General features: G+C 45.3%; 4 protein-coding genes across 4 annotated transcripts; 3 read left to right on the forward strand and 1 right to left on the reverse strand.

The window, feature by feature from the left end:
* The first annotated feature begins 606 nt into the window (after window positions 1-606).
* Window positions 607-3,778, forward strand: LOC112890220 (cytoplasmic 60S subunit biogenesis factor REI1 homolog 1-like). The gene is made up of 5 exons (XM_025957118.1): window positions 607-935; window positions 1,457-2,017; window positions 2,109-2,278; window positions 2,882-3,100; window positions 3,219-3,778. The coding sequence occupies exons 1-5, from the start codon at window positions 831-833 to the stop codon at window positions 3,376-3,378; spliced, it is 1,215 nt and encodes a 404-aa protein (XP_025812903.1). The 5' UTR covers window positions 607-830; the 3' UTR covers window positions 3,379-3,778.
* Window positions 3,779-4,214: 436 nt separating this feature from the next.
* Window positions 4,215-6,764, forward strand: LOC112889603 (cytoplasmic 60S subunit biogenesis factor REI1 homolog 1-like). Its single transcript, XM_025956325.1, has 5 exons — window positions 4,215-4,567; window positions 4,642-5,160; window positions 5,255-5,424; window positions 5,729-5,950; window positions 6,044-6,764. Exons 1-5 carry the CDS (start codon window positions 4,463-4,465, stop codon window positions 6,093-6,095), a joined length of 1,068 nt encoding a protein of 355 aa, XP_025812110.1. The 5' UTR covers window positions 4,215-4,462; the 3' UTR covers window positions 6,096-6,764.
* Window positions 6,765-6,954: 190 nt separating this feature from the next.
* On the forward strand, window positions 6,955-9,769 carry LOC112889604. Its single transcript, XM_025956327.1, has 3 exons — window positions 6,955-7,182; window positions 7,824-8,805; window positions 9,398-9,769. Exons 2-3 carry the CDS (start codon window positions 7,880-7,882, stop codon window positions 9,417-9,419), a joined length of 948 nt encoding a protein of 315 aa, XP_025812112.1. The 5' UTR covers window positions 6,955-7,182; window positions 7,824-7,879; the 3' UTR covers window positions 9,420-9,769.
* A 1,904-nt stretch (window positions 9,770-11,673) lies between these two features.
* On the reverse strand, window positions 11,674-16,834 carry LOC112888718 (adagio-like protein 1). Its single transcript, XM_025955018.1, has 2 exons — window positions 16,321-16,834; window positions 11,674-13,863 (listed from the first exon to the last, which is right to left on the reverse strand). The coding sequence occupies exons 1-2, from the start codon at window positions 16,596-16,598 to the stop codon at window positions 12,255-12,257; spliced, it is 1,887 nt and encodes a 628-aa protein (XP_025810803.1). The 5' UTR covers window positions 16,599-16,834; the 3' UTR covers window positions 11,674-12,254.
* Window positions 16,835-23,149: the final 6,315 nt, after the last annotated feature.

Raw genomic sequence — 23,149 nt, forward strand, 5'->3', positions numbered from 1 at the left:
TACATCTACAGTTAGAACGTGTGCTCAAGCTTGCTTTTCTTCAAATAATGCTTCTGACTGACTTCAGCCTCGAACTCATACGACCTTGCTAAAGTACAAGGAACAATCAAGTACACCATAATAATAGTCTAATACAAGGCAATCCTGGCAGCCTTCTTGGATGCCAAAGAGAGTGTGATTGTCCCAGCTATCTCAACGCCATGCCTCTCAAATGGGTAGGGGTGATGGTGGTAGATCATTCCCAAAAACAAAAGGAGATGTTGATACAGAAAAAGCCAGCAAGTCGTATGTCAAAAAATGCAGCTAGTATTTGTATGATTACAGTATGAACACAATCTGACAGTGGTACTATCAATGTAAATTCCAGGAAGGGGTGATGTATCATATAGACAAAGTGCACTTACGGTAAAGATTGTATTAGGGATCTGTTTACTCCACAACCGGACTTTCAGAGGCATCTGACACCAGGTTTTTTAAACACTGAAAACACATGAAAAGTAGTGAGCAAGTGGCATTAGGTTGGGCCTTAGCCCATGCCAAGGCCTATAGCCTGTAGGCCCAACCCCGAAAGACGGTGGAGACCTCCTGACTGACCCAAGCGCCAACGTCAGCAGCAAACGCGGCCGCCTCGCCCTCGCCTACTTTTCTCCTCCCCCTCTTCCCCGCCCCGCCGCCACTTCGCCCTCTACTCTTCACCACCGCGCCGCCTCTGCGAAGAAGGCGAAGCGGCACCGGAACGAGAAGAAGAGAAGCGAGCCCCTTCCCCGCCCGTGCCCGACGAATCAAGCCGAATCCGGAAGCGAGGGAAGAGAACGGAGAGCGGCGCGAGGATGCCGACGGTGACCTGCAACGCGTGCAACGCGGGGTTCGACGACGAGGAGCAGCAGCGGCTCCACTACCGCTCCGAGTGGCACCGCTACAACCTCAAGCGCAAGGTATGGCCGCCCTTCGCCGCAGCTGTCCGTCTCCCGCGAGCGGGTTCTAGGGATTAGGATTCATCGGTTCATGCGGCGGGCGGTGCCTTTCTGTAGGCGACATGATGTGTTGGGTGAATTTTGAGGGTTTACGACTAAGGCCTTGGAATGTTTGACCCCAACATCTGAACCTGAGTTTTGTAGATTTTTATGGTTGTGTGTCGGTTGTATGAATAATTTGAGACAAATATCCCTGTCGATTGGTAGTATTTGAATTTGGTTCCTTCTAGATGTTTTAGAGTTCCAGTTCATCCATGAGAAGTTGTTAGAACTCAGAAATTCTAGATACTTAGACATTTTTATGGATTTGGATAGGAAAAACGTGTCTATATAGGTAATTGTCTCACCTGGTATCTTGGAGATTACTTGTGGTTAACTGTTTAACTCCTGTTTGCCTTTTTTGATTATGTTGCTTTGTTGCTTCCTTCAGTTGGAACTTCCTGTTGTGCTCTGCTTTGTCTTGATATGTTAAATGGCTTCAGGTGGCTGGAGTTCCTGGTGTGACCGAAGCTCTGTTTTTGGCTAGACAAGCTGCTTTAGCTGAGGGGAACAAGCCTGCAAGCACCCCTATGCTATACAGCTGTGCTCTCTGTGGAAAGGAGTACAGGAGCTCCCAAGCTCATGCACAGCATCTTAACTCGCGATCACATCTTATGAGAGCCTCCCAGGAGCCCAATGCCTCAATTGCTGGAATTACGATAGTCAAGCCACTTCCTGAGCGAGTTCCACGTAGAGCTCCATCTGCACTGGAGGAGGATGAAAATGAAGATGAGGAGGAAGAGTGGGTTGAAGTTGACCCAAATGAAATGGAGTTGGCTGATGAGTCTACTTCAAACATGCAAGTAGATGAGCAGTCATCCAAATCAGATGATGTTATGGATGATCTTGAAGAGTTGGATATCTCGTTGTGTTTCATGTGTGATCTCAAGCATGACACAATAGAAGACTGCATGGTCCATATGCATAAGAAGCATGGTTTTTTCATACCTGACAGTGAATACTTGAAGGATCCCAATGGTCTTCTTACTTATGTTGGACTGAAGGTAGAATTTTTCATCAGTGTAACATCTAATGGTTTATGTGTGCAAACATGCAGTTTTAATCTTCATGTTGAATTGGTTATCCTACCTGCAGGTGAAGCGTGATTTTATCTGCCTCTACTGCAATGACAGATGCCAGCCCTTCCTAAGTCTAGAGGCTGTCAGGAAACACATGGATGCAAAGGGTCACTGCAAATTGCGGTATGGGGATGGTGGAGATGATGAAGATGCTGACCTCGAGGATTTCTATGATTACAGCAGCAGGTTTTTACTTAACTCTATGTTACTTATTCTTTTTTGTTTAAAAGGTCAATGTTTGTTCCTGTTTCTGTGAGAGCATGAAAGGATTTCTGAATGAAAAGGGTTTCAATTTGGTAATTGAGTAGTTGGCTATCCCTTGGCACTTTACTTAGGGAATGGGCTTGTTCTGTACCATATTCATTTGAAAGTCGCATTGAACTGCTTTATGGAAGGGTTTTAGTAAACTATACTTCAAAAGCATATTGGGTTGATGGATGTGTTTTGCAAATTTTAGAAACTCAATCATGCTATACAAATACTACCTGGTCATGTTATGCTGTTATACCACCTGGTTTGTGCTGTTGAGTTGTGACACCCTGATATTCCATAAAATAAAATTGCTTGTGAATGCAGACTGTTATTCAGTCATTTATGATGGGGCAATGTTCGTGTTATATTCTTTTGGCAAAATAGAAAGATGATTTAACATGCTTTGAGATTTATATTTTGATGGTTGAGACAGTGGATTTGTTGTGAGATTGTGGTCAGTTTTGTAGATAAAAAAAATCTTAGCTTTGGTGGGTTGTGTTGAAGTTTGGACACGTCTAACAATTTTACTCACTGCAGTTATGTTGATGTGGAAGGCAAGCAGTTGGTTGCTGCTGATGACGCTAACAGCAACTTTGAGCTGGGAAGCGGTGGGTCTGAGCTAGTAATAACGAACAAGAGTGAGAAAGGAACTCGTGTCAGAACTCTTGGTTCTAGGGAATTTATCCGCTACTACCGCCAGAAGCCACGGCCTTCTGTTGCGACAGATCGTGCTCTTGCACTTTCACTGGCTTCGAGGTACGAAGCTTTGTGCTGTCCACTTGTCCATTTCAATGTCGACTTCATGTTATTTGACTCATGAAATGTCTAAACCTTTGGTTTGACACCGGACTTGTGATTTCTATTTTCACTGCAGCTACAAGAGCATGGGCCTGGTGACAGTTCAGTCTAAGGAGCAGATGGTAAGGCTGAAGGTTCTCCGGGCAATGAACAGGACTGGGGTCGATACGATGCGAACCAAGATTGGCATGAAGAGCAACGTGATCAGGAACCTCCCAAAGAACTGCCCATACTAGTTGATAACATCTCATCGTCTTTGGGGTCCAAGCCCATCTGGCGCTTCTCTAGATGTCTATGGCGTCTCATGTTTTTTGTCCATCACTGACCATCGTGGTGCTTAAGATATTCCCAATAGCAGTATACCTTCCATCACTTACTATTCTGTGACATGTTGAGCTGTTTTGGCCTGTTGGGCTGCTATGACATGCTACGTTATCCTTGTTCTGTATTACTGTGTTTGCGTCTTGTGGTAATCCTGCCGTCTGTTCGCTGCTGCGGGCCGCCCGTTGCATCAACTGTCAGCAGGACAGCAACAGAGCCGACCAATGACGACGAGCTGACCGTGAGGGTTTGGAACAACCTGTTGTAACATGTAACTGCAATATGCTGGAGCAGCTATCAGCCTACTTTTGCACCTTTCCTGTGTCCTGGACAATATTCAGTTGGAGAAGTCCCCTTCTTTTGAGATTCCTTGTGCTGCAAGGAGTTTCCATGTTTTACACCCTGACTCAGGTCCTCTCCCCACGGGCCGTCGACTACAATTTGGATTGCAAAATTTGACTTTTGCATTCATGCTTTGTAGCATATTTGTGTGCTTATAAATACTTGCATAGCTGTTTGTTGAAAATTAGTGGTCAAGCATAGGGATCAAACTCAAACTTGTTAATTTACTTAAATCTAATTACATCATTTTCCATTTACAAAAATCTGGAATTCTCGTATTTGTTGGGTATCAAGATCAAAATGCCTCTCGTGAAATTCCGACATGCCAAAAACGAAGTTCTTGCAGCACAGAATTTCAAGATATAAACCCATAAGGACAGGATTTGATGCTAGGCTTTCCGATCACCGTGCACAATCGTTTAATGCCACAAATTTCACGTGAGCCACTTGGGTTCCTTGGAAACCAAGAACATTGCCGGGTCCGAACAGGCATCAAGTTCTAGGAGCCTATAACTTGCGATTCCTATAGTCCTAGAAGAGGAGGGAACAGGGGGAAAGAAGAAGAGGGGAAGGGAAGCCAAGCTCCATTGCAGTGCTGCTCGTCCCTGCCAACCCAAGCAACCGAACCGAGAGAGGAGGATAGACGTGGGAGCGAGGATGGCGACGGCGACCTGCAACGCGTGCAACGTGAGGTTCGTCGACGACGACCAGAAGCGGCTCCACTACCGCTCCGACTGGCACCGCTTCAACCTCAAGCGCAAGGTATCGATCGCCCCCTCCGCCGCGGCTCTGACGCTTCGTGCTGCGTGCGTTCTCTGACGTTTCATGCTTGTCAGGTGGCCGGAGTTCCTGGCGTGACCGAGGCTCTGTTCTCGGCTTTGCAAGCTGCGTTAGGGGAGGGGGGCGAGCTCACGGGCGCTCCGATCCTGTACGGCTGCGCTCTGTGCGGCAAGGAGTACAGGAACTCGAGAGCTCATGCCCAGCATCTCAGCTCGCGATCGCATCTGATGAGAGCCTCCGACGAGGGCCCCGATTCCTCCATTGCCGGAGTCACAGTCGTCAAGCTCAAGCCACCTGCCGAGCGCAGAGGCCCGGCTGCGGTGGAAGGGAAGGAGGAGAGGATCGAAGAGTTGGCCGATGAATCTACTTCAGACACACGAGTGGATGAGGATTTTTCGACCAAATGTGGTGAAGAACCTGAAGAGCTGGACCCCTTGCTCTGTTTCATGTGTGACCTCAAGCATGACACTGTAGAAGACTGCATGGTCCATATGCACAGGAAGCATGGGTTCTTCGTACCTGACAGTGAATACCTGAAGGATCCCCATGGTCTTCTTACTTATGTTGGACTGAAGGTACACATTTTGTTCTGTTTTGTGTAGCATCTACCATCTAGTCTTCTGTTTGTGCAGTTTAAATCTTCATGTGCACTGGTTGTTCCACCTACAGGTGAAGCGGGATTTTATCTGCCTCTACTGCAATGACAGGCGCCAGCCCTTTCAGAGCCTGGAGGCTGTCAGGAAACACATGGATGCAAAGGGTCATTGCAAATTACGGTATGGAGATGGCGGAGACGATGAAGATGCCGAACTGGAGGATTTCTACGATTACAGCAGAAGGTTTTTATCTAGCTTCATTTTACTAAGTTCCTCCTAACAAAAGGTCAAGGTCTCTTCCTGTTCCCATGAACAGGAGGGGAAATTTAAAAGCTTGGAGATTTTCAGTGATGTTAGTATTCTTGCCAGGGGACGATCATGTGGGGATACTACTATATTCATATAAAGTTACTTGGATTAGACTACATAATTATATTTGTTAGCTATGTTATATCATGGCATGCTTTTAGATAAAAAGAATCTTCTTTTTTTGGTAAAGTAATAAAGCCCGTAAGCATCTGGTCTCACAATGTTACTCTCACTGCAGTTATGCCGATGTCGAAGGTAAGCAGCTGATTGCTGCTGGTGATGGTAACAACGACATCGAGCTCGGAATTGGCGGGTCTGAGCTAGTAATCACAAGCAAGAGTGGTAAAGGAACTCGTGTGAGAACTCTTGGTTCGCGAGAATTTACCCGCTACTACCGCCAGAAACCACGGCCTTCTGCGGTGACAAAATGCGCCCTTGCACTCTCGCTGGCATCCTGCAGGTATGCCATGCACCTGTCCATTTAAATGCCTCTACCGTGTTAATACATAGCACATGAATGGGGAGGCCTTACTGTTTGTGTTTTGCCCTTCAGCTACAAGAGCATGGATCTGGTGACAGTTCAGTCTAGGGATGAAAGTTTCTGAGCAATTTCGGTTTTAAAAAAAGGCTGTGAGCACTGAACATGAATGAGGCCGACGAACCAGAATCACCAGAGTCGATTTGTGCATCAGTTTACTGTTTACTCGAACCATCCCTGCTGCAAACTTGTAGTATTCAGAAGGTGTCGCCCTAGAGTGCACGATGCAGCAGCCATCAGTGTCATGTGCTCATTCCCTCTCGCATCGAACGTAGGAGAACTTGTCTCTCTCTTTTGGAAGCTCATCAGCAGATGTGACGCGGGGGAAGAAGGAGCAAGGGGCTTCCATTTGGTGCCACATTCTCTTCCAGTCTTCCTCCCTGCACGCGTCATCCACACTGACCTGTTTGTCGCGTCACCATTGTCAAAGAGAGAGGCCACGGCCCACGGTACTTAGTACACGTTTTTCCCATTTATGAATGACGGATTTCTCACGCCTTGACGACTAGGGTGAAAACACAACCTTGGAAATTTCAACGCCCAAGACAATAACCATTTAAGACTAAAACCACTGTTTCCACACAAAATTCTAACAAACAAATCCATCATAAAGCTACCATTTAAATGTAAGAATTTCATGCAAATAATTCAAAATTTGTTAAGGTTATGAAAAAAATTTAGCACTCGAAGAAATGGGGTCATCATAGTTTAGAGAGAGAGAGAGAGACAGAGACCACTATCATGGCCTCATGGAAGATGAAAGTGTTCAACACTTGACCAAACATCTGGAAAAAAAAAGAGAGGAAAAGAAAAGAAAAGCCGCGGAGGCAAGCGGCGGGGGAAAATGTCAAACAAGAGCGGCTGCAATCGCCGGCCCGGCCCCAGGCCCCTCTCTCTTCTCTCTCTCTCTCTCTCTCTCTCTCCACTCGACGCACGCAAGCGCAAATGGCTCTAAAAGTCCAACTCCAAACCTAGACTAGACTATCCCGCCGCAGCCGAGCGCGACGCCGCCGCCCCCTCCCGACCCGTCCCGTCCCGCGCCGCGCCGGGCCGGCCCCTCCCTCCGTCCGCCGGATCCTCCACCCGCCGCGGCGCCGCCCCTCTACCGGTCGAGCGGAGCGGAGATCCGTGGTCGGTCTCGTCGTCTGCTGCTGGTGTGTAATCATCCTCGCTTGTTTCCCTGGATAGATTCCCTTTCCGGTGGTTCTGCTCGCAATCAGAATTCCGAATATTTCCCGAGTGGACTCGATTCAGTCGGCATGTGGATTTCTGTGTGCTGCGCGATGCCATCCAGTTAATCCATTCCAATCCAATCCATCAGCGCTCAAATTCGAGTGATCACCGCGCCGTAATAGTTAGTTGTTGGTGTCTGTTTGTGCGGTTTATTTTTCCGAAAATTTCGGGGGTTCAACTGAACCCCCATCCCTCGCGTCAACCCCCACCCTGGGACGCGATATTTTGGGATCCAAATCGGATTATAACTCACGTGCGCTTGTTTGTTTCTGTTGCGATTTCTGGGGTTCATAGAGTTTCTTCAGAACTGTAAGTACAGCAAATCATTGTGTGGATGAGTTCTCTTAGTCCTTTTTCAGTGTCAAAGTAGTCATGTGGGTTTACGGGGAATCATTACATGGATTGATTGGAGGTATTAGGATGTTTGTACCTGCCATGCTGTCCTTTGACGGAAATGCTAATTTATTAGTTTGTTCCCTCTGTTGTTGTATACAGAACTTGTGCACTATGTTTATGAGGGAGCAACCTGGAATTGATCTGATTGCCTCTTGACGTCATGCAGGTTTGTAATGAAAAGTTGCGCTTGTTAGGTTCAGGAGTTTTGGTTGGAAGTCTGTCATGGGTTCAGGAAACCTGCTCATGAAGAAGGTGGTAAGGCACAGTTCTTTTGACCTGGACATACAGCTTGATAAGAGTTGGATGGAGGATGTTACTTGCCCTATCTGCCTTGATTACCCTCACAATGCAGTCCTACTGAGATGCACGTCTTATGAGAAAGGCTGCAGGCCATTTGTCTGTGATACAGACCAGACCCGCTCAAACTGCCTCGAGAGATTTAAGGGTGCATATGAGCTGCCTGCCAATGTGAAAGTTTCTTCGTTGGCTGTGCCTCCTCTCGATAGTATTATTCATATTGTGCCATCTAATGCAAACAACCACCCAAGCTGCCCTTTGTGTAGAGGTGATGTTATTGGATGGATTGTTATCGGTGAGGCTCGGATGCATCTTAACCAGAAGAAAAGGTGCTGTGAAGAGGATTGCTGTTCGTTTGTTGGTAACTTCAATGAGCTTCAGAAGCACACACAACAAAAGCATCCAGATTCACGCCCTTCAGAGATTGATCCTGCTAGGCAAGTTGATTGGGAGAACTTCCAGCAATCTTCTGATATCGTAGATGTGTTGAGCACAATACATGCACAAGTTCCCAATGGAATTGTTCTGGGAGATTATGTGATTGAGTATGGAGATGATGACACTGGAGAGGACTATGAAGTTTTCCGCAGGGTCAGGACAAACTGGTGGTCATGTATATTTTGCAAGGCATTTTCAAGGTCTTCAAGAAGCCGTAGAAGAGCAAGAGCGAGGGAAAGAAGAGGAAGGAGGAGTGGCAATCAGGCTAATCTGGAAAATTTCAATCTCGAGGTTCCAGCACAATCTGTTGAATTAAGGGAAATCAGATTTGATGAAATTGATGATGAATACATAGTAACAGGTGCTATTCCTAGTATCGCAGCACCTGGAAGAATGGCTAGTTTCCATTACAGGTATGTATAAGTAATCTGTTTTCAATATTCCGCACAGTTGTTGGTGTATGCTATTGCGAATGTTTGACTACTAAGAACCATGAGCCCTTCAAAAAGATAAAAAACATACCCAATTGCACAACAGGATCATGCTATTCCAAATAAACCAAATAAAATCCCTCACATCTTTGTACATAACATGGAAGACAAACATATTGTTCTTTTGTGTAGTTCATGTTGTACTTCTATAATGGCTACCTGAGCTGGTGAGCTATTCAGCTATATATGGATTATTTTTTATCGTATCTTACTCTTTGGCATGTTTTCTATCACCCCTGCTGATGTCAATATGCACTATGAATGCCATCTGAATGCCAGATTAGGGCATATTGCTTAGGTAGGGACAGCGGAAAAGAATTAGATAAGACTTTTAAGACGTGCACGGAGTCTTGAGGCTGGAATTTTGCTTACATCCTAGGGAGAATATTTAGAGCTGCTCTTTAAAATCAGCCTGTACTGATAATAGTATTTACATCTTATAAAAGAATATTTGATCAAAATCAATTAGTTTTTCAATGCTGACTCTTTTCATACGCTTCTCCTGTGGATGCAGAGATACAAGATATGGACGTTGATTCATAGAATCCATGGTTAAAAAGAAAAGGAAGAATAGCTGTTATGCGATGTATCCATCATCGTAGCCATTGTACCTCCGCTCATTTGAATTTCTTTTGCACCTCTGTCCTCGGTAGGCTCTGCCCCAGTTTAAACTTATCTGTGCATAAAAAGTAGCAACAGAACCCTGCTGTTCGTTTGCAACAGGCCTCATCATCCTAGTTTTATTTTTGTATATATATTTAGCACCCATCTCTATAGGATGTTGGTGACAGTTCTTTTCTCCATGCTTCTTCTTTGATGTAGCGCAGCTTTACATAAATCCCCAAAACAAACTTGAGTTCAAGGAATTTTTTGGAGACTTCTGTCTCGCTGGGTAGCGCAGATAATGTAGATGTGATTCGTATTTTCCTGAGAAGACATTGGGATAAGACACACCATCTTGGGCTTAATCGTGTCTGGAAAGCTACATGTAGTCAAGTTGCTCTTCCCTTGTGCTGGTGGTAGGTTCTCTTTCTCCTGATGGGCTTCCGTGTTGGAGGTGCTGAGAACTGATACCAGCAGGCTCTGATTTCTTGCATGCCATCCACTTGGATCCATGGGGATGGTGTTCACATTTGTTTATGATGCCCGGTCAGAGACGTGTATTGAGATGAGCAGGGAAGGTACGTATTGTTGGAGAGCCTGTTTGACCCTACCACCTGTGTTATTCTAAACTGGGATTTCAGTACGGTCTGAATGCATGTCTGCTACATGCTCCGTCGTGGTCCAAACTCCAAATAATTGAGCTTTCGGCTTGCCTTCGAGTTACGTTTCAATTCTTTTGGTGATCTGGCTGGTGATGGCCTTGACAAGGACCTTGCAAATTATTTCGATTAGCTTTTCATTTGTTGTCGGTTTGCCTGTCGTTTGACCATGTCGCTGGCATTAACATATTGATCTTATCCTGATCTCTGGAGAACAAAATCGGACTATTTTTATACTCCCACAGTTTGAAATTATAGGTTGTTTTGATAAATCTGGATCTATAGTTTTTTGCAATGTACGTAGATATAATATTTATCTAGGTGCATAGTAAAAATTATGTATCTGGATTTGTCAAAACGATCTGCAATTTAGAATTTGGAATGGAGGTACAAGTTGGAATTTGGAACGGAGGGCGGGAGTACTTTTCAGCGATACAGAAATCTTCAGCGATACGGAAATCAGAATGGGCCGATCTGTCGGTAGGGTACCACGCTGCATTACTGCAATACTAAGCTCGGCGCCCAGGAAAACATGCGAGGCAGCAGTGGTGATTGGTCCATTCTCTCAAAAGAAAAAAGAAAAAAGAGGAAAAGAAGGGTGTCCGCCCCTGGTGTTGTTGGGCCTTCTATTCATTTTGTGCCAAGCAGTTCCGGGCTTGCTGACGAAACTGAAAGTTCACAGCGATTCATTGAGACATGGATAGCCTCTGTTATTTCTTCCGTGTTTTCAGCATGGTGGAGGAGAGGGACGCCCAAGGGCAGCTGTAGTGAAATTGAAACGAAACCCTACCATCTCTCCCTCTAAGTTCTCTTTGTGTAGAGAGGCACCTTAGCTGCCAACTTGCGATTAGACTCTCTCAATTATTTCGTTGATCGGCACTCTATCGTACAAGTACACTCTGGCGCCGTGTACTGAAGATCACATAGACGAGCCGGATTACAGAAAGACCGATCCAAGCTAGGATACAACAACGGCCAAAGAATCTAATCTAAACCAAGACAGGCTGCTGTGTCCGAACTTGGATCGTGAAAAATGAGTTCTAGCTCCATTTTCAAATACATGATGTTGCTCACATTTTCAAATACGTGATGTTTAGAACAAGCTAGCAGGTTCATTTTTGAACTAACTAGCTTGAACTAAACGCTATCCTAAAGTCACAAGCACTTCAACTTCTTAACCCTGGCTAGAGTTTATTCATCAAATTGTTAGCCACACTTTTTCAAGCCTAGAAGAATGAATCTTCCACTCATCTCTTGGTCACTGACATGTGAGACTGAACTGCCACCGTTTATGGTTACAACCAAATAGATGTGGCGAAGTATGGTAAGGTTTGTCTTCAAACCAAACAAGCCCTAGCAAAGCACACGAATTTCAGAACTACACCAGCATGCCATAGTTGGCACATACAGAGTGGAGCAAAACAAAGTCAGCTCTTTTACAGCAATGTACTGATCAACAAATTACACGAGCTAGGTATCAGTGACGTTTTGGACTTCGACCATTACCATAAAGTTGAAAACCTGTTCCTGATCAATAGTACATGATGGATCCATAATGATAAAAACATGTCAGACAATAGAAAAATGCAAATACATCGAGGTAAGGTAAGCTCACCTGACTGAAACTAGCTACAACATCTTACAAGTTTTACAAAAAGAAGGTTTATCAGTCATCACCATTACATCCATCTATCTGTGCCCCAAAGACAGACAGCAGTATCAACTATCAAGTTGTCCAACAAGTAACGTACATCAAAAGATTAAACTATACAGTGGAGTCCTTTGTGCCCTACCATACTGCAAGTCAGAAACATCTGAGAATACATATAAAATTTGATACTCGTCTCACAATAGTAGCTTATGAATTGTAATTATCTGGTAAAAAGGCCAAACAAACAGCAATAAAAATGAACATATCACAACCCTTTGTCTACATAAAGCGAGCAATCCCGAGTAAGCTTGTTATCTTCCAAGCCAAGCCAAACAGCTGCCAAAAGATTCGGTATGCTCATTCATTCTTCCAGTTCTGTCTGTGAAGACAATGAAGCTTCAGGTTGCATAAGAACTCGCATTAATTTGCAAGGAAAATGACTAGAACCCCTTTGGAACTCAAACTGAGTTGCTTGCCAGAGAAAGCTCATGTATTTCTGTAAGCATCCACTCTTCTCCAGTTTGTCCACCAAGCACTATCGCTTTTGTTCCTCCAACGACACAAGTGCTGTGGCCCCAGGCGAAGCGAGGAGGACGCCCGGGAACATTCAGTATTCTCCAGGTAGGCTTTTCTTCAGTTGGATCCAACAGATACAGCTGTGACGCTGAGTGAAGACCTGCCACTGAGCCACCAAATATCAAAATCCTTCCACCGGGCAGGCTCACCGCAACATGATCAAGGCGAGGAGGTGGACCTGCCCCGGCTGGATTTCCAGCCCCAGGCATTCCACTACCAGTAAGGCATCGCCAGCAAGGCTCTTCTTCACTTAAGTCCATTGTGTAAACATCACTAGACCGGAGTCGCAGAGGGCCACTCTTAGCAAGACCACCAAACATCAGGATTTTCCTGCCACCATAGACAGACATTGAATGGCCCAGTCTAGAAGGCGGTTTCCAAGATGCAGGTACCTCTCTCCAAACTGGCCTGTCCATGGTCACATCGAGAAGATATGTGTCACTGAGCAGTACACCTGAATCAGCACAGCCACCAGAAACCACCAGCTTTGTCCCATCCAAAGTGCAGGAGCTGTGCCATGAACGTGGAACTGGGGGTGCAACTCCAGGTATCTCACGCCAGGTTGGTTGTTTTGCATCCAAATCCAGTATGAATACATCGTTAAGCAGACCCTGCCTTCCACATCCACCAAAAACAACCAACCAAGATCCATTTAGGCATGACAGAGTATGGCCCCAGCGACCTGGAGGAGCAGCGCTTACATTGATATGCCTCCACTCTGGATTGCTAGCATTTAAATCCAATACAAATGTATCATTCATTGGTTGCATGTTTACACCTTCCCCACCAAAAAGAACAACACGGTTCCCTACAGCACAGGCACTGAAATTGCATCGAGATGGCTCCACGGCACCCCCAACTGTCAATTTCCTCCAGGCAACAGCTTCCAGAGTGGTCAGTTCTCTCGCCAGACGACCCCAGCCCAATCTTCTTGCAGCAAGCACTGTCTCAAGAGCTTGAGTAGTCTCACTGCCCCAAGCATTCTGGCAAACCATTCTCCAAAGATCTTCATTTCTTGTTAAGTGGTACAAGCGCCTGCACACAGAGCTGACAGATGCAATATCTCTTGGTGACAACCTTGACAGTATACTTTGACAAATCACTTCATCCGTCAATTGGAAGATGCTAGAATATTCCCGGCAGAAATTGCTCTCCCCAGGCCCCGTGGATATGGGTCGAAATGAATTATCTGGAGCAAACCTTGTAGATCTCACGGATTCCTTTGTTATTGAGCCAGGCAATGGTCCCAAATCAACATTAGCATTAGTGAAGAACTGAATGCCCATATAGTGGGTTATGGTTTCGTCATCTCCATATATAGGGGTCAGATGCAACCTGTTCATTAATGGAGAGCCATCCTTTCTGAAATTTAGTAAATCACCACGGAACTCAGTACCATTGTCTATGCATCTTCGAATATTTGAAACCACTGCAGCATCAACTAGGGGGTGCCTCCTTTGAGCAAATGGCCCTCTACATTGCAGGAACCGACTGAAAGAGAGAACAAAATGGTAGTGTAAAAATATTTAATGAATATTAAATTAAATAATAAATAACCGCAAAGGCTATATTGTGGCATAATTCAGGAAAATAATGAAACAAGAAGAGGAGAGATGCATGCAGACATGATATATTTTTTACTTCCACTGAACCTGGGAAATATGATTTCAAACCACATTTTAGCAAAGCAGAATTTCTGCCTCCCGCAAAAACCAAAGTATCATAAGTAGAGGTGGTAACGGATCATGGCCCTAGTGCTCTCTTCACAATCCAACTTGGCCCTTATGTATATTCAGCTCAAAATTGAATAAGATTAGAGCCCGGCCCTTTTAGAGCCCGGCCCTTAGATTATCTAGGCTAAAATTTAGGGCCCTTTACCACCCCTAATCATAAGTCATAAGCACTCTCCCGTGGAACTAAGAACATCTTCCTAGGTTTCCATTGAGAATACACTTAATCCTTGTGTATGTTTTGACATGAACAATGGTGCTTGACAACCAAACACAAAAAATGTAAGAGCAAACATACGTAAATCCATAGGGTAAGAATCAATTAAGCTGCATCACCCAGATCCTGGGAGTTCAAAATTGCACAGGTCCCTACTGTATGTCAGCACAACTGTCTACGCGCCCTAATTATTTGCTAACCATGCAGAGTGACATGTGGGCTCACTCCAAATTCCTGTTTGACAACACAACTGTTATATCAAATCAACAAGTATTTGAGTCTTGTGTTGGGGCATCTACAAATTAGACACTAGTTTTTATTTCTGTTGCAAAAAGACCACTTGAATGACAGTTTTAGTAGCATTTTTGCAATTCTCCAGTGGCAAGCTTGCAATAACGGTTCAAAGCAGTAGCAATCTTGCAATTTCCCCAAACTTTAAATATTTGTTAACTGTAATTCAACATATATAACATGAAAGTGCGCTTGGATTACGAGTTAGCAGTTACAAACATGATAATGTTTCTGCAGGTCTTGACTCAGATGAAAAGGTTGAAGGTAATTAAGAAGCAAATCAGCCAATCAAGTTACAAACCAAGTATAGAACCTCAATGCACAATTTGTAGCATTACTAGTTTCCTATTTTCACTTATATTTACTACCTTTAGGCCACATTACTGATTTGCAATTAATAACATTACTATTTTTTTCCTCTTTTGAGTTACAGCAAGTAGGGTATTCTTCTTGTCTAGGTTAATTGTTAATTATCTTGGAAAATCCCTTTAAACAATACGAACCTACCATAGAGCTTCTACCATCTAGTTTCAGTTTCAGATCAGAGGTGAAAACTGAAAAATATCAGTACTCTTCATACTTATCACTATCTGGTACCAACTGTTCAATCATCAAAAATAAAATTATTCCAGTAGATAGCACAGATGAAAGACTGATTAAAGATCCGCCCTGAACTGATCAGGTCTGTCATTTTCTTTCCCTATAAATCAAACATTCTATTTATTTCCATCTGAAGGTGCTAGCTTACATTAGAGATTTTTTCCCCTCCAAACAGCACTAAGGGATATGACCTGAAAACACCAATATCATGCAAGTTAAAGCCTCTAATATTATTTTGTTTGGAATTAACAGTATGGTGTCATGTAAAACAATCGTATAATGAAATAATCATAATAATGGAGAAGCATCAAACTAAAGTCACATACTTGCAGGGTAGCATTAGATACGAGATTTTCAAATCAAAGATCAACTCAAATACCATGGTCTCAATCTAGCACGTCAGCCAAGATATGATTAAGTAATTATAATCTACGATAAATAGAACCCAAAAAATAGCCTGTTAGGCAAACCCCATGCTATCAGATGCAAAACACCACAGTACTCTGTGGGTTAACTTCTAGTCTTCTATGCTATCTGCTGTAAACTACATGACCATAAACCAAAGACCACACATTTATAACATAGCGTGAGCAAGCTGAACACGAACCGCGCTACCAGCAGAGACTTTTCTAGCAGCTGAATGAGGAAATATTAATAGTAGAGAGAATCCTAATATATCAAAAGGGTGTCACCAGTTTCCATTTCTCGTGAAGAGCATGCCTTCAAAAATGGCAAAACCGAACATGTTCCATTCTAATACTCAAAACCGCCAAAACAGAAGCCCACAATGAAACAGACAGAAACAACAGTACTAAGTTTTGCTTGATTCTAAGTACCCAAACCCTTGCACCTGAAATTAGCAAACGGTTGCCTGCCCCTACCTACTTCTCTAAGAGGGTTAGCCTTCTAACAGCAAAACCGAGCAACTTTCAATACAGTTCACTTCTGATACTCAAAATCACAACAGAGATGCTTACGTCGTGTCTACAAAAGTAGCAGTAGGTTTGCTCGATTCTAAGCGGAACAAGCTAACCCTTGCGTCGAAATCAAATTGGTCCGAAACTAATTGAGTGGAAACGCATATGGGGGTAAGGGTGACGAAGCACCGACCAGTTCCTGCCGAGCACCTCCTCGGCGCTGTAGCCCGTGGCCTCCTCGAAGCCGCGGTTGACGTAGATGATGGGGCAGTCGGGCTCGAGCGCGTCGGTGACGACCAGCCCGCACGGCCCGGACGCGCGCAGCATGCCCTCGATAGCGAACGTGAACATCCCGCCGGCCTCGCCGCCGTCACCAGCGCCCGCCACGCCCACCTCGTCCTCCTCCTCTTCCTCCTCCCCCTCGCCGGCGCCGACGCTGCCGGCGCCGTCGGACTCGCTGTCCCACTCCATGGCGGAACCCTAGCTCCGGATCCGGGGGCTCCCCACCGCGGCGCGGTCAGCCCATGGGAGGCCGCGCGCGCGCGCGCGAGGCGTGGCGCGGGGGATTAGGGTTTGGTGGCCGGGCCTGGCTCGGGATTGGGTTTTGCGGGGGAGGCGACGGGGAGGCGGGCGGAATGGGCGGAGGTGGTGGGTTCGGGCTTGGGTTGGAAGGAAGCCAGAGAGCAGCCTCGCTGTCTCCGCTCTCCGGGGGGACGCCAACAAGTGGACGGGACAGGGGCACAGTGCCCGTCAACCGACTAGCCCGGGCGCTGGATCTGCACCGTTGGGTCTCCCGGTGGGGGTACGTGGACGGCTGGGATGAGCGGGTGGGTGGATGCCAACGCCAGCTGCCGCGAGGCACGGATCAAAAGTTGCTCTGCTCTGGTTGCTAGCTGCTGGTGGTGGTGGTGCTGCTGCCCGTAGTACTCGTTCGCTCGTGCGAAACTGCGAACCAGCTGAACTACCCGGGGCGCCGTGGATTGTTCGTCCTGTCTCCGCCATTGGTCGCCCTGGCTGCAGGTTTCGCGCTCGCTCTCCCTGCACAATCAATGCGGTGGAGCGCAGTGCCGATACGATTCCTGCGTTCAGGTGCTAATGTTTAAAAATATTAAAATTTAGCACTAGTCTATCCAAACAGAGAAGCGCTAGCAGGATGAGCTCAACTTTACCTGAGATTTAAAAAATTTAGCAAATATAATAAATGCTAATATGTGCTAAAACTTAGCACTCAGATTTAGTCCATCTAAATAGACCCTTAGCCAGGTAGATGTAAAAATAAATCAACTATTGTTGTAGGCAAGATAAGAATGGTATATGTGAATTTTGTAGTGTCCTGGAAGCCTGTTTTATGATGTGTTTGCCACGTTGCTTGTATGATTTCATTTTTTTTAAGACCCGTGTTTCCCCCTCTCTTTCTCTCTCTTCTTTTTGTATTAGCCTAGCTTTAAAAGTTGATGGTTACATAACTCTTTTTTACTGAGAAATCAATCCAAAGTTGGTTGAAGCTCTGAAGGATGGAAAGCTTGAGAAAGAAATGGAGCGATCTGGGGGTTTCGGCTGGGTGCCGGGTTTGGCCTGTAGCGTCATGCCACGGTGCCACCGACCACCTGCAGCTCGGCCGCTCGGGTGTGGTTGCTGTGAGCCCGTGACATTCGTGTTTGCTGTAAGCCTGTGACATTCGGCCTGGCCCGTGACCGCCCTACATCATGTGGGCTTCGTTGGTGCCGGTCCGTCGATCTGGTGGGCCTGTATCTGTGGCGTTGAAATCGTGATGCCGGTGCTAGCACTGGAGGAGGCGGCGGCGGCGGCGGCCAACCGACGGCGCAGCGTTCGTGATGAAACTTAGGTTCAATTTTAAATTCAGATCCGAGTGATTTACTGTTTCGATTTTTTTTTATTTTTGTTTGCTGACTGTAATGGTCTTGGTAGCAACTCAACAGAAACCATATCCACTAGTACATGTACATAGACCAGATACCATAGGCATTGGTTCATTCTTTTTTTAACACGACGGCAGAAGGATTCTTAGGATTCTTGTGAGGCTTCATGTGTTAATTACTTTCAGGCTTCACCAGTTGCAGACAAAAGCCTGAAAGAGTTCCAGCATGAGGTACCAAACTAGAATTGCGATTACTCCTGGTACTAGTAAAAGATGCATTAAAATTTGAAAAATGATCTCAATGATACGAGAAGATCTGCATCAATGGCTGGAGCAACTGACCAAAGCAAGATTTACTAATTGCAAACCAAGTCATTTCTGCGTTGTTTTATGAGCTTCATTAGATATCTTGTTTTGCATCATAATGTTGTGCCTTAGAGCATCTCCAAGAGGCTAGGTAAATAAGATGGATCGGTAAAAATAGAAAAGGACCGGCGAAATCGCCATCCAACAGAATCGCTATCTTCCTCGGCTCGCTCTCACGCTTGGCATCCCGTCTCGGTCGCTAGCTTTCTTTACAGATCCCTCCCCGCTCGCCATCCCTTCTTCCCGCGCGTTCCTCTTGTTCCCGCGCGCCCGTCGCCCTCCCGTGCACCCGTTTTGGCGCCTTTCCCTCCCGCGTCGTTCTTCTCCGCGCCGCGTCTTGCCCTCATCCAGAAAAGGCCGCGCCGCGCCCCATCCAAGAGCCCCCGCCTTCGCTCCAGCCACCCAGCTAGCCGCGCCTCCCCCGCCGTCGAGGATCCCCGCCGTCCTCGCCATGTACAGGCCGCCGCACTCTCGGTCGACGGTGGATCGTGGCGCAGGGATGTGGAATCCTTCCGCCGCCACTCTTCCCTTTCCTCAGTACGCGCAAGGAAGGTTCGATTTGGAGGCCCATCACTCGAATGGAGAAATTGATCAGTCTGGTGTCGGATTGATGCGGCGTCGAGTGCTTCCTCCGACAAGCAGCCATGGCCAGTTGGCAGATGATTTGTTCGATCATGAGCAAGAGGACGTGGAGGAGGCATGCACTGGTGAGATATTTCAGGAGTTGTCCAAATTAGTTGAGACCAATTTGATAGAATCGAACATGAGCAAGAGGATATGTGCTATTTTGACATGATTGAAGTAATCCCTATCCCTGCTGCTCATTCAGTTAGCATCGACAATGACTAATTTTTGTTAGGCAAATCTAAATGTAACTACATGCACCGACGATCAGCATGATATATTCAGGTGCTAAATCACTGTCAAGTAGGCAATGCTTGAAATGCATGGTTCAGTTGTTCACTCACATCTCGTACGAGGTTGCCAACAGTATCGTCTTGCTGCTGTAGAATGGCATTCTTCCGTCCACTGATGATCACAAGAGCCAACACCCCAAAGCTAAATACATCTGTCTTGAGTGAATAAAGGCCTCTAGATGCATACTCGGGAGCTATGTAACCTCTGAAAATAGACATCTCTCCGGCAATAAGAAAAGATATTTCAAGCTTTGGATAGGCTTTCCACTAGGGCATAATTGTTGCAGTGTGCTGTGGTTAATATTTTGCACATCACCTACCTGGTTCCCCCAACTCTACTTGTTTGCCCTTTGCCTCTGTTTTGATTCTGATGAAATTTCAAATCGTTTATCTGGTCTTTATTTTCTGGTCGATTGTTTAGTTGTTCGGTTGTCTGATGTTTGTTTTCTGATGAATTAGCCGGAACTTCTGACGTAGCCTGAACTTCTGAATTAGGCCTTCTAATAATGCGATCCGCTGTGACACGGCAACTGATAATGCTACATTGTGGACTGAACACAATCTTGTTGCCGTGTCAGTTGCACCCTGTAGCTCAGTCCACAATGTGAGAAACTGTTTCCTTGCATTGCAATTTTTACAGATTGTTTCTGCCGCCATGCTAATCTGTAACACTCGACTGACACATCCTTTGGTGCTTGGCCATTTAACCAACGGTCCTTCCAGAATAAAGTTCGATGCCTGTTCCCTACTGTGATCGAAGTGCACAATCTAAACAAATCTTGCTGTGCTGTTGTCAACTTCATAGTCGTAACGTTGTCTGATTTTAATGCGATGGATTGCTGGGAACCCCAGGATACGATTCTGGTGAGCAATTAAGTAATCAAGTGTTGTCTGATTTTGTAGTCCTGTTGTCAACTAGCAAGTAATTAAGTGTACTGAACACCTCAATTCTGGTGTTTTGTTTGCTCTCCTGTAGAAACTGCCTCTGTTTTGATTCTGATGAAATTTCAAATCATTTATCTGGTCTTTGTTTTCTTGTCGGTTGTTTGGTTGTTTGGTTGTTTGATGTTTGTTTTCTGATGAATTAGCCTGACCTTCTGAAGTAGCCTGAACTTCTGAATTAGGCCTTCTAATAATGCGATCCGCTGTGACACGGCAACTGACAAAGCTACATTGTGGACTGAACACAATCTTGTTGCTGTGTCACTTGCACACTATAGCTCAGTCCACAATGTGAGAAACTGTTTCCTTGCATTGCAATTTGTACAGATTGTTTTTTCCGCCACGCTAATCTGTAACACTCAACTGACACATCCTTTGGTGCTTGGCCATTTAACCAACGGTCCTTCCAAAATAAAGTTCGCTGCCTGTTCCCTATTGTGATCGAAGTGCACAATCTGAATAAATCTTGCTGTGCTGTTGTCGACTTGATAGTCGTAACGTTGTCTGATTTTAATGCGATGGATTGTTGAGAACCCTAGGATACGATTCTGGTGAGCAATTAAGTAATCAAGTGTTGTCTAATTTTGTAGTCCTATTGTCAACTAGCAAGTAATTAAGTGTACAGAACACCTCAATTCTGGTGTTTTGTTTGCTCTCCTGTAGAAACTGCCAACTGATGTTAACTTCTTTTGCAGTGTAAGAATTCTGGACTGCTGGGTTCCGTGGAGGTGGCAGGGGCAGGAGATGCCATCTGTTAGGGAGAGCGTGCACTGATCATGTATGTCACTTGCATGGGCTACAAGCCGGTGGCATACCACCCGAGCGCTCGATGGATGACCATAGGTGCAGCCGGAGAGGTTGTGAAGGTTGACTACACCGGCGGCCAATTCAGAGCCTACAATGGATCTACCGGTGCCTACACGCTCGTAAGTTCCAAAGTGAATTTTGAGTTCACAAAGTCTTTCTGATTCCGACGGTGTGTTGCTAGCTAAGTATACATGAATAGTGTTAGGCATCGATGAAGATAATGTTTTGCCTTGATGTTCTTCTCCTTCCTCTATTTCTTTGCTGTTTTCTGAAAACAGAATTAGGAAAATTGCAGTAGCAACTGCATACACGCCGGTTGATTTGCAGCACCACCGATCAGCTAAAGTTCATGATTCCATAGTCATGCAAAAACTTTCTGCTACCAGATAAAGTTATTTTTCACATTATGTTTATGGCTCTAAAATGATGCGCACTCTAGTTGACACTGGAGCTGAACTTGTCATGGTTTTGTCCACTATCCTACTTGATTGGCCGAAGTGAGCTAACAACTTGTCGCCAATAGCACCTCCGTTACTCAGCTCAGACGGCTGCTTTGGGCTCGGCAATAAGCTTACACTTTCAAAGTTCAGTAGTGCAACAACATCTGACATGGTGGGTCGATCTGCTGGATATTCTTGAGCAAATAGCAGCGCCACTTGAGCACATCGCACTATCTCAGCAAGTTCGTGTCTACCACTTGAAATTGGATCAAGAAGCTCATGCAGCCTCCCAGCATTCCACATATGCCATGCCTGAAATAATTTTACATTCTTTTAGCATCGACAATGACTAGTTTTGCTAAATCAGTGTCAAGTAGGCAATGCTTGAAATGCATGGTTCAATTGTTCACTCATATCTCGTACGAGGTTGCCAACGGTATCGCCTTGCTGCTGTAGAATGGCATTCTTCCGTCCACGGATAATCACAAGAGCCAACACCCCAAAGCTAAATACATCTGTCTTGAGTGAATAAAGGCCTCTAGATGCATACTCGGGAGCTATGTAACCTCTGAAAATAGACATCACAAGTGTATTATCACACTAGGGCATAATTGTTGCAGTGTGCTGTGGTTCATATTTTGCACATCACCTACCTGGTTCCCCCAACTCTACTTGTTTGCCCTTTGCCTCTGTTTTGATTCTGAGGAAATTTCAAATCGTTTATCTGGTTTTTATTTTCTGGTCGGTTGTTTAGTTGTTCGGTTGTGTCATGTTTGATTTCTGATGAATTAGCCGGAACTTCTGACGTAGCCTGAACTTCTGAATTAGGCCTTCTAATAATGCGATCTGCTGTGACACGGCAACTGATAATGCTACATTGTGGATTGAACACAATCTTGTTGCCGTGTCAGTTGCACCCTGTAGCTCAGTCCACAATGTGAGAAACTGCTTCCTTGCATTGCACTTTAATTTGTACAGATTGTTTTTTCCACCACGCTAATCTGTAACACTCGACTGACACATCCTTTGGTGCTTGGCCATTTAACCAACGGCCCTTCTAGAATAAAGTTCGATGCCTGTTCCCTACTGTGATCGAAGTGCACAATTTGAATAAATCTTGCTGTGCTGTTGTCAACTTGATAGTCGTAACGTTGTCTTATTTTAATGCGATGGATTGCTGGGAACCCCAGGATATGATTCTGGTGAGCAATTAAGTAATCAAGTGTTGTCTGATTTTGTATTCCTGTTTCAAGTAGCAAGTAATTAATAGTACAGAACACCTCAATTCTGGTGTTTTGTTTGCTCTCCTGTAGAAACTGCCAACTGATGTTAACTTCTTTTGTAGCGTAAGAATTGTGGACCGCTGGGTTCCGTGGAGGTGGCAGGGGCAGGAGATGCCATCTGTTAGGGAGAGCGTGCACTGATCATGTATGTCACTTGCATGGGCTACAAGCCGGTGGCATACCATCCGGGCGCTAGATGGATGGCCACAAGTGCAGCCGGGGAGGTAGTGAAGGTTGACTACACCGGCGGCCAATTCAGAGCCCACAATGGATCTACCGATGTATACACGTTTGTCAGTTCCAAAGTGAATTTTGAGTTCACAAAGTCTTTTTGATTCCGACGGTGCGTTGCTAGCTAAGTATACATGAATAGTGTTAGGCATCGATG

The sequence above is a fragment of the Panicum hallii genome, chromosome 4 (genome assembly GCF_002211085.1).
Source record: "Panicum hallii strain FIL2 chromosome 4, PHallii_v3.1, whole genome shotgun sequence".
Classification (NCBI taxonomy): Eukaryota; Viridiplantae; Streptophyta; class Magnoliopsida; order Poales; family Poaceae; genus Panicum; species Panicum hallii.